Genomic DNA, 17,344 nt, shown 5'->3' on the forward strand with positions numbered 1-17,344 from the left:
TGTTGCGATACAAACATCGCATTGCAAACCCATAAAAGTCTCTTCAAAAACTCATGGCCTCAGAAAGTGATCTCCAAAATAATGAATTATTTCATGGTACCATGGAAGTGGGCAGAACTATCTGGATCTTCAGATCCGGTCTTTCCCACTGTGAGATTTTTCTTAAACTTTGGTGTCTTTTTAAATTAGCTGGGTTTAGGTGTTGACCACCTGCTCCAATTGTGCATAAGGATTTTCTTCTCTTTTCTAGCCTAAAAAATGCGTGATTGGGGTTTTTTTTTTTTCCTATTTACTTCATTCTGTTAACGTTGACCTCAATTTGCAAAAGTCTTGGGCCTTCTTGGTATTTAAGATTGCAACGTGGGCTTCGTTTTCCGTTTGTTTTTTCTTCTCAGTCTTGCCTAGGTAACTGGCAGACTCAAACCTTTCTCTCTTCCTGTTTCCAAATAAGGAGCTTCCATGTTATAGCTGAAGCTTTTAATAATTCCTTCGTGACTGTACCCCCATTTTTATTGCAGAAGCAAAAGAAGTGAGATAAACTCAGCCCTTGGGAAAGGGACCAGGGAGGGGTGGAGGGAAGGAGCTAGTCAGCTCCTTCGGACTAGTATCTAAATTCTCCTTCTGGGCTTCATGATAATGTGAGATATAATCAACATGTTATTTCTTTTTTTTTTTTTTTTATTTTAGGCCTGTTAATTTGGGTCAATTCCTGAATTTACCCTAATACTGACCCCTAATGAAATTCACTGATAAGATCTATTTCGGCTGATAATTAATAGACGTCATTCTCTAAAATCCTTTGATTCCTGTCTAGATTAATACATCTGATTTTGATAATGTCATCTCTTAAATTTCCTACTGCTGACATTAACATTATGTCTTCTGTAATGATATATTTTTCTTTAATTTATGCTGAGTTATATTGGAAGTTAAGTAACTTGACCTTTAGGTTTTTGAATAGCCCCATCTTTATATGCAACTACTGATCTCCAAATAGGTCTGAGAGTTTCTGAATGAATGTTTTAGCAATTCAAGACCGCTTGCTTCCTTTATAATTTAAGTTTCTTAATCTTGTCTTTCAGATTACTTGTTGAACGCATCTTTGCTCAGTATATGGTCCCTCACAACTTGGAAACAAATGAAAGAATGAAATGTTTGTATTACCTTTATGCAACACTGGATTCAAATGCTGTGAAGTATGTACTATTTTTGACTTCCTGCAAAATAATTTTTAATACAGATATTATTGTAAATAAGTTCTAAATTGTTATGAGTAGCCTAAGGCAGTAGAAAAAGTATCTATTTTTCAAGTGGGATTTTGAAAAAAACAAACAACTAATAGGGTGTTTTGTAACAAGGCATGGTACCTTTTAACCATAAACGGCTGAAAAAAGTAGTGTCAAAGATCTGGAAAGAAGCTTGAGTGCATGTTAGTCCTTTTATGTCTGAAAAGAGATAGCGTTGACTGGTCCTAGATCTTATATGGATTTTACTTTATGTATCTTCTCCAGCTTAAAATGGGTATATGCGCATGTATTTGACTAATAACAGTTTTGCTGCTGTAATGTTCACAGTTTGATAGAATTTACTTAGTTTTACTTTGTTTTTCATTTAGTAGTAGGTTTTTTCTCATGAGGGAGGCTAGGAAAAGCTTTCTATATGAAAAAATGGCTTTAAAAACCCCCAAAGCCTTCAAATACTAGAGAAACTGAATGCCCTGCATTTCTTGCATTACCTGCCTAAAGATATTACAACTGTAACAAATTAAAATTAAGAATGCTATATTAAGAGTAAAAAGTTACTGTTCCAGTAATTTGTAGTATAGGCTAAACAAAAATGCAGAATAGATTCTCTTCAGTACTTGTCATTTTAGGTAACAAATAACTTTTGAATTCTATAGTTTTCATATGCAGCAATACTCATTTTAAAGACACAGCATGTTCAGTTAGTTGTATGGAACTGACTTTTTACTTGTGGATTCTGGAAAATTTGAAATGAAGCTGTGACTTTTTTTATTTATATGGCTTATTTTTCCTGGAAAGTGTGCTAATTTTCAATTTTGTCAGAGTATCTCTAATGTGTCTCTTACAAGTCTAATCATGTCCACTCGTAACAATTTATTCATGTAGCAGCCACTTTCTGTGTGCAAGAATAACATTGTTTTGATGATAAAAATCTTAAACATGTGCTTTAGCCTGTTTCTTGGAATGTTTTTAGAAGAGTGATTTCAGGCTTGTACAAATGAGTTCTTTATGGGCCAGGCATCGGTTAAGGCAGTGTAGTTAAGCATCTGAAGATCTTAAACAAGAAATGAAACTTGTTTCAAAACCTCACTTTGTTCCAGTCTTATACGACCAATTAAATTTTCCATATCATGCCATAAGGAAACATTTAGCCTTTGCTCATACAGCAGTGAAAGTTCAGGTGATAAGCACATTTCCCAAGTCTGAAGCTGAAGACAATTTAAAGGCTCTTATTGGACAGTTGTGTTGTTTATTGAATAGATGATTTTGACAACTTTATTTATTTGTTTTTAGAGCATTGAATGAAATGTGGAAATGTCAAAATCTGCTACGGCATCAAGTAAAGGATTTAGTTGACCTAATAAAACAACCCAAAGTGAGTTCAATTTATCTTTATCCCATAGTGAATATGCACTCTTACTTAATGTGCTATTTTTTTTAATTCCATTTGTTTCATTATTTCAAGCTGATTTTTAATGGCATATAGAAAACTTTGTGAAAGTTAACTGATATTCCATTAGACTACAGTTGCAATGGGAAATGTGTATACATTTTGTTAGTAAAATTGAAAAAGTGTTACAGAATTTTTTTTAAAAGATTTTGCCAGCCATTTGATACTAAAGTATTTGCTTTCAGTGTTTGAGTTACATCTTGCCAGGATTATTTTGGCTCTTGAAAGGGGAAAAAACATCATACTGTTTTCAACTGCCAAATTGAGTAATTAAGAAAAAGTACCTATACACCCTAACTTCCTATCTTATGTATGATTAGTAACATTCAAGAAATCAGAATATATGGTTATAATATAACCAACAGGTTACTTGTTTCTCTTCCCTCTTGGAAACTTCTTAAATGTTGTATTGGAAATATCAGACTATAACTGAATTCTTTGATTACAAATTTGCTCAGAAGGAAAAAATAAACATTTATTGAGCATTTAGGATATTTTGTAAAGTAAAACTTAGGTAATTTTTATTATTATTAATATGTATGTGAATGCTCATCTTTGGGGGGGGGGGGAGGATAAAAATTCGTAAGATGAAGTTCTGGATATAATTTGTGACTAGAACTTGACTTTATTGCCAATGATATATAGTAGAAAATGTTGCCATGCTCACATTCATATATGTGTGCGTGTCATTTTTATTTTCTATATGTGTATATACTGCAGCAAATTTAATGAAGTTTTATGACTGATTATCCATTTGCTGGAATGACCTGAACCAGGAAGAGTGCGTAACTGTGTGGTTGGATTATCTAATGTATCTGCTTAAAATGCTGTGTTGCAGACAAGAAAAACTAATTAAATCAAAATGCATCCCTTACTGTTTCGGTCCTGATTGCAGTGAAATTCATAATTTTTACGTAGTGCATTTAAAACATGCTGTAATGTTGTATTAAATTCTAAGTGCAGTAATTGTTAGCATAACAATACTTAATTGCTTTTAGGTGACTGTACTGAAATATTTTTTATGTCCTGTTTTATATTCTTTGGTGTAGTTTAAATACACTTATGCATTTAAAATCTGATTTAGTTTCTTGATGTTTTCTGCATTTCAGTTGAAAGAGAAATTTCAGCTTTTCCTTTTGTTTTCAGGGAGATGTAATGAAAGTTCTTTTTCAATTGTAAAACATCAAATATGATAAGGAATTAAACATGTAGGTTTTGATAAATGCCAGCATAAGCATTGCATTCAAAGCAGTATATGCTGTTGACATGTTTGCATTTGTCCATGTGACTTTCATTCTATCTTTCGCTACTAAGTGCCAATTCTGTACCCTTGAGTATTCTTTTGTGTAACAGGACTGCATGGGGGAATTTAGGGGGCTAGCGACAGTCTGAGATGCTGTCGTGGGCAACAAAACGGTTTTGAATCATGGAATTTTACTTAGTTTAGTTTATTGTCAATTGACATAATCTTTGAATTATTGATTCTGGTATTGAGAAATAAAAGTGAACACATAAAAATTTAGAGAAACCAGCCTTCAGTTCCCCTTTGGACACCTTTCTTCCCTGCTTCGCCATTTCCAGGCCTCTCACCGCACCCTATACACAGACCCTTTGGTGAGGCGATGGCAGCGCTAGAGATGGGGATCAGGGCATGGTGGTTCCTTTCCTGTGGCTGCTTCTCACATCTTACCCACTGCTTCAGCATGGGTTCCTCCGCCGGACAGTCCCTTTAGAGTAGTGCTTCCTCCAGCGTCTCCTCTCTTAAATATGTTTTCTCAGAGGCACCATAGGCTCCTCTGGCTGGTTGAAGGTTTGGGGGGTTGGTTTGTTGGTTGTGAAGCTGGTTGGAAGCGGCTTTGATCAGCACAGGGCAGTCCCTGACCACCTCCTGCACAGGTCGCCCCAGCAGCCTGCCCCAAACGCTGCACGCTATGCCCGATGCAGGTGCTTAGCTATTTTTACCAGAACTTTTATTTCTGTGATGCTCCTCGTATGGTTTGTTTGGGTATTGGGTTTTTTTTCCCAAATTGATAATTTATGTAATTAAATCATTATGTTTTAAGATAAGAGTGCATTTTTATAATCATAAACTGAAGGGGCATACAACCCAAGGCAGTAATAATCTTGATACAAATATCCATTAGCCATTCAGAGCTGTAGAAACTTTTGTTTTCTTTCAGAAAAGAAAACTGAAATGAACTAGTAACCTTTTAGAATATGACTTGGCGTTACCATATGTGCTTTTTCACTTTGGTTTAATTTCGCCACCTAATCATTATAGCTTAGTTGTTTATTTAATTCCCTGTAGATGTCCCTGTGGCAAGCGTAGGCATTGTAAGAACTCTGGGAGATGAGGAGGGATAAGACAAGAAGCAGTGTCCAGAACTTGCCATGAGGAAACTCTGATTAGGTAGTAAGGAAAAAAAAATTGCTGTGGGGGTAATCAGATATGGGAACAGGTGACCAGAGAGGTTTTGAAATCTTCATTCTTGTAAATATTTAGAATGCAACTAGATGAGGCCTGGAACAACACCTGATCTAAGTTGGCCCTGCTTTGAGTAGGCAGTTCAACCAGGTGACCTACAGTTGTCACTTCCAACCTATGTTATTCCGTGGTTATAAATTTTTGAACTTTCTAGTCCACTGTTTTTTCTCATCTTAGAAAACCTTTTTGCAATTTAGTGAAACTCTTCAGGCATTCTCCTTTCTTCCTCTTCAGGCTCTCCCCTGTGTAAGCATTATTGAGGAGACTGAAAATGTGTTAAGAAACTTTCTGGTTTTGCTAATCATAATGTCTCCTAAACTGAGACAGAACAGACCTCAAACTCAAAGACGAGTTACTCTTCTGAAGAGAAAAAGCGTAAATCACAGCTCCTCTTGTTTTCTCCTACAGCAATGGTATACAGTTAAACAAGATACATAAACTTGCCTGTTCACATGCGGAAAAGTGGGTGAATGCTGATTTGTCTGTACTGGAGTATAAGCTTCATTTGCTGCAGATATACCACCTGTTCTGATGCTTCCATATCATGAATGCAAGATAATGTAGATAAAGCGCCACAGTAGATCTTCTAAAAACAAATGTTTCTTGATCTTCTTCAATCTCTCATTATTCAGTGGAGTTATACTATTAGAAGTTAAAAGAATACTTCTGACTTCAGGTTGTTCATGTTTGGCTCAATGATTAGTAGTTTGCTCAACTTAAGGTCTGTGTTAATGGGAGCTTTAGCCAGTACTTGAAGAGTTAGCCGGTATTAGAAGATCAAACCAGTTAGAACCAAAGAAACTCCAGAAGTACAGTTTTTGGTATTTTTCTTCAGAGTTGCAAGAGGTGCAAATATAGAGATTCTGTATCTGTTGACAGCATTATTTGAAGCCTGTAAACCAGATTTGACTTATGATTTTTGCACTTTTTATGTCTGAACATACCTGTTCAGCTATGACAGCCAAAAGCCCTGACATTTTCAGCATTCTTCTGACACTAAAAAGTGACAGAAAGTTCTGCAGCAATACTTAATGGCTAGAATTATGTGCTAAGTGTCCATGTCACAAGATAGTGAGGACGTTCACTAAAAAAGTTGTTTGTCTTAATCTCATGCTATTTTTTTGCTGTACTCTGATCTTTGTGAGGTTGCCACTATTCTCAAACATTTCCACATTGTCCACAAATTTGCTAATTTATTTCCTTTTTTTAATGACAAAAAGCCTGTGCAAATATGTTAGAACTCAAAATCCTATTTTCTTTCATAGTACCTAGACAACTGCAGAACAGAAGCTTAGTCTGAAAAGTTGAAGGATACTCCTCCTGGAAATAGATACCTCCATGTGTTAGCCAAGGTTATGGCAATAAATTGTAATCTTGTTATCTCCAAAGCTGATATAGCTTGTTTTAACCTTATTTAAGATCTTTATGCAAATTTCTTCAATAAAATGCAAAGAAAATAGATATGTCTGAATAAGACTCTGACCTCTGTCTTTAAGTGTTTTTTTTTTATCTGCTCCATAATAATTCTAAGACTTTTAGAAGAAAACGTTAGTGTCTTGCAACACTACCTCTTAGTGGCTCTTTCCTGAAAAGGCCCACTGTAGGTCTTCATTTATGTCATGTTTAAGTACTTTGGTAAGAAGAGTTCTCTTTTTTTTTTTTTTTTTTTTTTTTTTTTCTCTAAGATGACCCTTCTTTCTGAGTTGATTTGACATTGTTGGTAATTTTTAGGTTTGTCTACTATACTTTTTGTCTGTTATAAAGGGAGTTGTGTAAAAGACAATTTTAGTAATGGTGGTGACTAAATACTCCTTAAATACTTTTCAGTGAAAACTCAGTGGTTGTGTTCCTATTTAAATCTTTTCTCAAAAGAATATAATTTGGTATTTTTAGGCCATAATTGATATTATTTATATGCATTTATGAAGTTTTGTGGACTTTGTAAGTTATGTCACCAAAGTTGTTCTGTCAGAATTCAGTTGGCAAAAGAGCAGGTTTCTTTATGGTGTGGAAGCTGATGGGTCTGTATGCTTTTGACAGCATTGCTGTAAGCTTGAATTTTCTTTCAGGTTTCAATTTTCATTTTACTTATGAAGATTTCAGAGTTGTTTAACAACACTTATTACACAGCAATGAAAGATTTCTTTTGTTGTTCATATTTCATCCACCTTAGAATACTTTTCTGAAGATGATTAGGGTGTTATCTTCACTGTACAGTTAAGGATTCCCTTTGTCATTTTTACTGATAATTCCTTGATACTTCAAACCTCAGTATAATTCCATAAAACTTCCCAGTCTGTAGAATATTGTGGATTACAGTTAAAAGTGTGGAAAAAGTGTCTTGGGTACTAGTTTGTCTACCTTCAGTAGCAGGTAATATGTTTTAGAAATATCACTTATCTGTTAAAAATATAATCTCAAGAACATCTACTTGCTATGTAGTTTTACCTTGCTGTGAAAAGTATTGTATTCTTTTTTTCCTCTTCCTTTTACTCACTGGCAGAACTAATTCTTAAGGTGAACTTTGCCTGTGGAATTTGAAATCCTGTACCAGAAGAATTACCGACAAAAGGAAAATAAATGAGATTAAAAGTCTGTTTTGTGTAACGTATTTTGCTTGTAAGGTGCTGTTGGCTGACTTTATATCGGCAACAGTTTCACTGAAGCTTCAGCTTCACAGATATCCTGAAATGCAGTTATGTTTTAATTTTTTGTTGTTGTTGTCATGGTCCCTGATTGTTACTTTCACAAGTACACCACTATTGTCTGCCTTCCCTGTTCAGCTGAGCTGGGGTAGCACTTGTCTTACTGACTTGCTCCATTCTTTAAAATAAGGTAGGAACAACTGCCAGGACTACTTAGAATCAATATCTAAACAAGAAGATAAAGTGAATTTAACGCTTGCTGTTTGTTTTATATTTTAATATAAAGAGACTTTAGATGGAAAACAGTTACAGAAATAACCCATTTGTGCTGTTCATAAGATCTATAGTAGATTGAAAAAGTAATAAAAATATTTTACATAAGTATGTGAGACAGAGCGATACTGTGTAGTCATGATCTACTACTTACTGCCTGTGACTGTCTAACACTTTGCAGGGGACGTTTTGATTTCTAACACACTGATGTGTTAGCAAAATGATGGGTGCTGACCTGTTGATAGTGGATTATGGAACTTTACTCACTCTGTATTCAAGTGGAAATATATAATGTAAAATTTTAACTTAATCCATTTTTCTTTTGTGACTTGCAGACAGATGCCAGCAGTAAAGCTATATTCTCAAAAGTGATGGTTATAACAAGTAAGTCGGTTGAAGTATTTACGCTGTCTAAAAATTACAGTTGAAATATATTGCTTTCTTGCTTTAAAGGTCATTTGAGATAAGCTTATAAAAAGTTTTGTAACAGAGAACACTTACAACAAATCATGATAAACATGATGTAACAATATGCTTTAGAGAATTAAGACAACTGTAAGCAGAATTACTTCCTTACTGTAAAAAGTCTCCAGTTGTGAAGCCTGTCACGTGACATTTTGGCTGCATCTGTTGTGGACTAATTCAAAATCTAGATGATTAGGGTGTTAGTGTCTTCATTAGCATCTGCTATTGAATATATATTAACTGATGGTAACTAACCTACTAAATGATCTACTGACTTGCCTGTCTTGGAAGTGTCGGTATTGTAAGTGCTGTTGGGAGAATGTGAAAGAGTTTGGGTTTCAGTCACAGGGAAGGCACTTTGGAAACTGAAGAAGTTCTATGTAATCTGAACTCCTGGCAAAGAAAGAAAACACCAACCCCAAAGCAACACTTCTTGCTCCTCACAGCGTACCATGCCAATAGCATTAAAAACAGTAGGAAGAAGAAAAATTTGTTTTACAAAGCTGAAATCTTGTTTTTAAATCAACCTTTTTTAAAAAATGCAAACCGTTCTGGAAAAAAACCCCACAACCTGCTTAAGGCTATGTACATTTTTTAAAAAAATGTGGAGGAAAACCTGAATCTTGCTGCTTAGTTTGCCATGTTCCAAATTCTTTTTCCCTTTTATTTATAGATAAAAGTTGATGAGTTAATAATTTTTTCTAATTCTGTAAATTCTGGGTCACATTAAAAAAAAAATAAAATCAATACAGCAAAACAAATACTTAGTACAATTTGTTTTGAGCTATCTCGTAGTCCTGTGCCATTTTCTGTGCCAGCTTTGCTTAACGCCTACTGTACCAAAACCATGAAACATCTTAAACAGTATACTAATACTTATGCTAATAAATTGTCTTGTTATAATATAAAATGTAAATATAAAATTAATATGTAACTTAAGAAGTGCATCGTTAAAGCTTTTTTAACATGTAAGCTTATGTTTAGTGAAGGAGTAATTTAGGAAGAATACCCTTTTGATGTTTTTCACACTTGTCATATCAGACAATGTACATAAAGAGTATATTTTTCTGTGGAGTATTGGCTTTGCATTCTGAGGTCAGCTTCAGCTGTTAATATTACTAACAGGGACAAGTACACTTGCTGAAAAATGAGTGTGAAGGGCATGGAAAGTGAATAGCCAGGGGAGGTCTGTGGGTACACCAATTTCTTAGAAATTGGTGTCTTCATAGGTGTTTCTGCACACATTGAGGTGTTTTGTGGTTTGTTTACAGGTTTGTTTGGGTTTTTTTTCCACCCTTCTTGATTAATTTAAACACACATAGAAACTTTCTTGGTGTGACACTTCAAACTTGGGTAACTTCCAATACTGATACTTAACTAAAATAAATAGTGATTTCTTTTGCTTATTTAAAGGAAACCTTCCTGATCCAGGGAAAGCTCAAGATTTCATGAAAAAGTTTACACAAGTTCTAGAAGATGATGAAAAAATAAGGAGTCAGTTAGAAATGCTTGTTAGTCCAACATGTTCTTGCAAACAGGCTGAAGGGTGTGTGGTAAGTATTGCTCTTAATATGTGAATATTTTCAGAACTGAATTGATTATAATTTTAATTGAAACTTATATTGCAGAGGGAAATAACAAAGAAGTTGGGCAATCCAAAGCAACCAACAAATCCTTTCCTGGAAATGATAAAGTTTCTTCTCGAGAGAATTGCTCCTGTGCACATTGATACTGAATCCATCAGGTATTTTTGTGTGTGTTGTTGACTGCAGATCACAGGGTTTGAAATCAAGGTTTCTTATTTCGCCTTTAACTGTAAGTAGTAATAGATTGGGCGGGTGCAGTTTAAGGCCTGGTGACCTGCAGTATTTTCTTCTGTTTCCCCTTGCTTAGGGGTTTTTGTGTCCTCACTCAGAATGTAGCCGCACAAACAATTGATTTGTCATTCAGCAGAGCTGGGACAACCTGTCAGGAAACATGAACCTGTTGCTGATGGGGAAAGTTTGGTTTGTGACTGACTTATTTTAAAACAAATTTTTGTCCATGGCTACTCATTGAAACTTTCCACTCAGAGTATTAGCTCATAGTGACATAAACAGTAATTTAACTGAGGAAGTAAAGATTGTGGTGCTGAGTCAACAAGGAAGAGCAAGCCAGTGAAATTATGGGTGAGGAAAAAAGTAATTGCTGAAATGATTATTAAATAGCTGTATTTGAGATATGTGGTACCTTAATAAAGACAAGTAGTTCTAAATAGTGGTAAATTCTTATCTGTTAATTCCAACTATAGTAATTGACTTCTAAGTACTTGAGCTTTTCAGTTTCTGCCTGTCGTGTATGCAATGTAGTGGAGCCATTGAGATTTCACTTAAAAGTCTGTCTCTGATTTGGATTAAGCACAATGTATAGCTGGATTTTTACTTTAAATTTGAAAATAGATTTTTTCATGTTCACGGAAGCAGTATAAAATGTGTATTTAAAGTAATATTCACATGTGGCACTAAGTTGTAATGTTTATTTCACAGTCTACCTGTTGACTGACTGCAGTACAGTATACAAATGGAAAAAAAGGCGTAAAAAGCACATATTTTCAGTTTTGCCACAGAATTGGTCTTCTCCCCTCTTTGTAAAATTTCACTAAACTTCTGCTTCATTTTTGAGACTCAGACTGTGTGTTTTTTCTTAATAGGTGGTCTTTTTTGTCCGATTAGGGACAGGAAAAAAAAAAAAAATTGGAAGTCTGGGAAGTCTGACTAGGAGGTCTCTCCATTGGTTTGCTATACCTGGTTTTATTTTTTTTTATTCTTTTTGGTGGTTTTTTGTCTATAAATATAACTTACAGGATATACTGAAGGAATATTCTGAGTATTATTTAGTTCTTGATTGGGAATCTGCCTGCACCACTCACTAATAAGATCATCTGGATACTCACCATTTCCCTTCCTAGGGTACATTGCAACAAAAAACTCAAGCATTACTGTCAAGGTGAAATATGCAGGAAACAGGTCTTTTAGATTTTTCATCATCTCTTAGCACAGCTGTTTAATGATGTTTTTTGTTTCTCTTGGTTATAGACTAAACATTGTAAACAGTTATCTTCCATCAATTATTACGAATCCATAGCAGCTAGTAAACTCACCATAATTCTTCCCTGAATTCGTTGCTTGTAATGCTCAAATTGTTTTCTTATTTTTGTCATCCTTCCAGAGTAATTTGTATATAGTTCTTAATTCAGGATGGATAAACATTTTTGAACTTAATGCTTCATAAGATTTGATTTAGATAGGAGACGAGGGCAACCAGATTATGTATGTGGTTGACATATTTGTTTTATAACAAGCTTATGCTTTAAATAAGTTCCTATAATAAGATTATATCTTAAACTTATGAAAATGGTCATATGCGGTAGAATTGCATTAAACACAAGGCCATGTTTTGTTTTCCTCTCCAAGTGCCCTTATCAAGCAAGTAAACAAGTCTATAGATGGAACAGCTGATGATGAAGATGAGGGTGTACCTACTGACCAGGCAATCAGAGCAGGTCTTGAATTGCTTAAGGCAAGTATACTCCTGGTGGTCAGTGAGCATGTGAAATGTTCTGAAGCAACTTTGCTAAAATAAGTTTTTAATTAGCACTCAGTATCTTTAGTTATAAGCATGTGGTGATAATCTGGAAGAATATTGGTTTGTGTTTTGTTCTCTGTGCTCATCTTATGTAAGGTATCTTATAAATCATTTAGAAGTTTTTCTGGAAGTCAAAAGTAGTTGCGTGTGTGACATCAGCAGCTGAGTTTTGATTATTAGAGTATGAATTCAATGGTTTATGAATATAGTTACACTACTTCTGGAATTGTACATGTATATCAGTACAACAATATTGTTGTTTCCTTGAGTTCCTAATAAATTGAGGTCTTATGTATTTCAACTATGTGTAATCTTTGAGACTCAGTTAACATAGCAAATCCCATCAAGATGTGTTTCTGGGGACATTGTGCAAAACTTTTATTAGGAGGAAGAAGGCTGATCACCATGTTATTTAAAAGTACTGTTAAAAGCGTGAAACTTCTTAAATGCAACTACATAGGGCTTTTTGTTTCACTTAAAGTTTTTAGCCTAGTCTTTGAGAGAGACTTATGTAATGTCAGCTTTGCCTGTACTTGCATAGAAAGGCACTTGTGCCATAGTACCACCTCAGTTATATGATAGTGTTGGGAGTAGTCCAGCTGTGGCTTGACTTCAGAGGCCTCAAAATCTAAAGAACTCCAATACTGAACTTTTCAGAATATCTCAAATCAACTAAGGGCCTAGTAGATTCATCTGAGAGCAAGTGACTCTTTGGACAGATGTGCATGTTTAGATAGAAGCGCAGAAAGCCAGTAGCACAAAAATGAACCGGAATACGAATGAGTCATGTAATGAAGGACTATATATTTGAAAGAAGGCTCCCAGGTCAGTACTTACATACTCATATGAACTGACATGACCAATTTAAGGAAGAGTAAGATTGTCCTAAAGAAAGGGATCTGTACATCATGAGAAGAATCCAGAAAGGACACATGTAGGAGTCCAGAAAAGGGGATGGCATACAATGAAGTGGTGAAAATAGAAAACTGCATGTGAAGAAGTTCCTACATTTAAAGCTCAGAAAGAATTAAATCTGGCCAGGGACATCAAGGGCAACAAGAAAAGCTTCTATAAGTATGTCAGAGATAAAAGGAAGACTTGGGAAGATGTGGGCCCTCTCTGGAAGGAAACAGGAGACCTGGTCACCCGGGTTATGGAGAAGGCTGAGGTACTGAGTGACTTGTTTGCCTCGGTCTTCACTGGCAAGGGCTCCAACCACACTGCCCAAGTCGCAGAAGGCAAAAACAGGGGCTGTAAGGATGAAGAACTGCCCACTATAGGAGAAGATCAAGTACGAGAGCGTCAGAGGAACCTGAAGGTATACACGTCAATGGGACCTGATGAAATACATCTATGGGTCCTGAGGGAACTGGTGGATGAAGTTGCTAAGCCACTAGCCATCACATTTGAGAAGTCATGTCAGTCTGGTGAAGTCCCCACTGACTGGAAAAGGGGAAACATAACCCCTGTTTTCAAAAAGGAACACCCAGGGAACTACAGGCTGGTCAGTCTCACCTGTGTGGCTGGCAAGATCATGGAGCAGATCCTCCTAGAAACTCTGCTAAGGCACATGGAAAATAAAGAGGTGATTGGTGACAGCCAACATGGCTTCACCAAGGGCAAGTCATGCCAGAAAAATTTTGTGGCCTTCTACAACAGGGTTACAACACTGGTAGATAAGGGGAGAGCAACAGACATCATTTACCTGGACTTATGCAAAGTATTTGACACTGTCCCACACAACGTCCTGGTCTCTAAATTGGAGAGACATGGATTTGATGGATGTGCCACTCGGTGGATAAGGAACTGGTTGGATGGCCACACTCAAAGAGTTGCGGTCAACGGCTTGATGTCCTAGTGGAAACTAGGAGTACTCCCCACCTGTAGTACTGCATCCAGTTCTGGAGCCCCTACTACAAGAGAGATATGGACGTGCAGGAATGTCTCCAGAGAAGGGCCACGAGGATGATCATAGGGCTGGAGCACCTCTCCTGTGAGGACAGACTGAGAGACTTGGGGTTGTTCGGTCTGGAGAAAAGAAGGCTCCAAGGAGACCTTATAGTGGCCTACCAGTATCTTAAGGGGGCCTACAAGAAAGCTGGTGAGGGACTTTCTAGGATGTCGGGTAATGGCAGGACTAGAGGGAATGGATTAAAACTAGAGATGGGTCGATTCAGACTGGACGTTAGGAAGAAGTTCTTCACCATGAGGGTGGTGAGACACTGGAAAAAGTTGCCTAGAGAGGTGGTGGAAGCCCCATCCCTGGAAGTTTTTAAGGCCAGGCTGGATGGGGCTTTGAGCAACCTGATCTAGTGGGAGGTGTCCCTGCCCATGGCAGGGGGCTTGGAACTAGATGATCTTTAAGGTCCCTTCCAACCCAAACCAGTCTATGATTCTATGAAACCAGTGACAAGTGGCGTTCCTCTGGGGTCAGTACTGGGGCTGGTGCTGTTTAACATCTATGTCAAGAGACATGGACAGTGGGATCGAGTGCACCCTCAGCAAGTTTGCCGATGACACCAAGCTGCATGGCACAGTCGACATGCTGGAGCGAAGAGATGCTATTCAGGACAGGCTTGAGAGAGGGGCCCATGCAAACCTCATGAAGTTCAACCAGCCCAAATGCAAGGTCCTGCATGTGGGTTGGGACAATCCCAAGCGCACATACAGGCTGGGCAGAGAATGGCTTGAGGGCAGCCCTGAGGAGAAGGACTTTGGGGGTGCTGGTAGATGAGAAGCTCAATGTGAGCCAGCGATGTGAGCTTGCAGTCCAGAAAGCCAACTGCATCCTGGGCCGCATCATAACAAAAGTGGCCAGCAGGTCAAGCGAGGTGATTCTGCCCCTCTACTCTACTCTGGTGAGACCCCACCTTGGAATACTGTGTCCAGCTTTGGAGTCCTCAGCACAAGAAGGACATAGACCTGTTGCAGTGAGTCCACCGGAGGGCCACGAAGATGATTAGAGGGCTGGAACACCTATACTATGAGGATAGGTTGAGGGAGTTGGGATTGCTCACCCTGAAGAAGAGAAGGCTCCGGGGAGACCTTATAACAGCCTTCAGTACCTAAAGGGGGCCTACAGGAGAGATGGGGAGGGACTCTTTATCAGGGAGCGTAGTGATAGCACGAGGGGTAACCATTTTAAAGTGAAAGAGGGGAGATGTAGATTAGATATTAGGAAGAAATTCTTTACTGTGAGGGTGGTGAGATACTGGAACAGGTTGCCCAGGGAAGTTGTGGATGCCCCATCCCTGGAGGTGTTCAAGGCCAGGCTGGATGGGGCTTTGAGCAACCTGGTCTAGTGGGAGGTGTCCCTGCCCACTGCAGGGGGTTGGAACTAGATGATCTTTAAGGTCCTTTCCAACCCAAACCATTCTATGCTTTTGAGAATAGTTTCTTTGACATGGGTCAGAATATTAACATGAAAAGAAGCTAATAATCAACAGCCAATTAAAAATTCAGAGAAGGCAAACTTTCAAGGAGGATCATATGAGGATTTTTTAATATACATTATTATTATTGTATTTTCTTTATGTGGGAGGACTCTAGTACTTAAAAACAGTGTCCAAGAATCTGAAGGAGATGTACAGGACCTGGTAAGCTGCTGTGGAAAGCTTGAGAGACTAGAGACCTTATTGGGTATGTCTATATTACTATTTTAGAGGTAGCAACTGCAAAGAACAGCCAGTTGTTCCACTCAGCAAAGCATGAAGTCTGGGAGGACACAAGCTGGATTCCTTTTAGAGAAACAAAATTATGAGATGGGCTTCAGAAGCGCGCATTGTGTTGCAGTGGCTAAAGTGGTTTCAGTCAGTCTAGCAGCACTCTGAAGTAAAACTCCTGAAATGTGAATGCTGCTTCCTTAGCATCGTGTTTCTCTCAAGACCCACAAAAAAGTCAGAAAAAGAGAAATGTGGATCATGTGACAAAACCAGGCAGAGTATTATAAATATTCCAGTATGGCAGTGGAAAGCAACTCTTGATGGAATTTTCTACATAAGTGGACCTTTAAAAAATACTAACATGGCTTTCATCTTATTTTGGCAGGTACTTTCATTTACGCACCCTATCTCATTTCATTCAGCTGAAACTTTTGAATCTCTCCTGGCTTGCTTGAAAATGGATGATGAAAAAGTGGCAGAAGCTGCTTTACAAATTTTTAAAAATACAGGAAGTAAAATTGAAGAAGACTTTCCTCATATACGATCGTAAGTTGTGTATTTTATTCTGTTTGAGTAGCGTTCTGTATTGTATGGGATTTTGGAAGTCTTCATTCTTCCTTTTGCATGCTATAGCATTATGTGGCATTCTTTTGGAAGAAAGTATTACTTCAGGTAAAAGAGGAAAGAGATTTAAATGACTTGAAAATGCAGTGTTTTTTGAAGAACGGAAGTGAAATGAATATATCCAAAGTAGTGACAGCTGATATGTCACTAATGCTACTGTAATTTTTATCATTGCTCTTCAGAATTACTTATGTTTTTTCCTAAATTAATATACAGCAATGTAAAAACATTATTTGCAATTTATTTGGGATATGTAGGCAAAAATATTTCCAAAAGAAAAATATTTCCAAAAATATTTCCAACCTGCATAGATAAAATATTTGTTTTGCCACATATTTTATCAACAAAAAACAGGTTTGTTTGTTTTGGTTTTTTTACTTGCAAGCCATGTAAATAACCCTTTTTTTTTCTTTGGAGAAATTGTCAAAGCCAAGACAATTGGCACTTTTGCAGAGGTGTTGTGTTCTATATATATGTATATCTGTATTTTTTTTGCTAGTTTGATATTTTGGCAGATTTTCAATTTGTGAAAAGGTACTTCTCTTTTTTTTTTTTAAAGTGCTTTACTTCCAGTATTGCATCATAAAGCTAAAAAGGGACCCCCTCGTCAAGCCAAGTATGCTATTCACTGTATTCATGCAATATTTTCCAGCAAAGAAACACAGTTTGCACAGATATTTGAGGTAAAATAAAAATTTTAAAGTTAATTTTTATTAATGTTTTATATTGCATATGTAAATTAAGGCATGTAGTGGCAATTGATACAGCAAGTTGTATCAAATTTAGAAAATAATGTTTTTCCTGTTTCCCTTTGTTCTCATACAGTTTGGTTTGAAAAATAGTAGCGGAGGGTGTTTTTTGTATCCTGTGAT

At 36.8% G+C, this 17,344-nt stretch overlaps 1 protein-coding gene across 4 annotated transcripts in view; it reads left to right on the top strand.

Moving 5' to 3' along the window:
* PDS5B (PDS5 cohesin associated factor B) overlaps nucleotides 1-17,344 on the top strand; it is a 122,131-nt gene that overhangs the window by 57,786 nt on the left and 47,001 nt on the right. For all 4 annotated transcript variants that reach the window (XM_054198837.1, XM_054198865.1, XM_054198856.1 and 1 more), the window contains exons 13-20: nucleotides 1,083-1,196; nucleotides 2,538-2,619; nucleotides 8,433-8,481; nucleotides 9,976-10,115; nucleotides 10,191-10,306; nucleotides 12,015-12,120; nucleotides 16,234-16,394; nucleotides 17,032-17,155. In XM_054198837.1, the coding sequence (XP_054054812.1) occupies nucleotides 1,083-1,196; nucleotides 2,538-2,619; nucleotides 8,433-8,481; nucleotides 9,976-10,115; nucleotides 10,191-10,306; nucleotides 12,015-12,120; nucleotides 16,234-16,394; nucleotides 17,032-17,155 (892 nt within the window). The remainder of the gene's footprint in view (nucleotides 1-1,082; nucleotides 1,197-2,537; nucleotides 2,620-8,432; nucleotides 8,482-9,975; nucleotides 10,116-10,190; nucleotides 10,307-12,014; nucleotides 12,121-16,233; nucleotides 16,395-17,031; nucleotides 17,156-17,344) is intronic.

This window comes from Rissa tridactyla, chromosome 1 (genome assembly GCF_028500815.1).
Source record: "Rissa tridactyla isolate bRisTri1 chromosome 1, bRisTri1.patW.cur.20221130, whole genome shotgun sequence".
Classification (NCBI taxonomy): Eukaryota; Metazoa; Chordata; class Aves; order Charadriiformes; family Laridae; genus Rissa; species Rissa tridactyla.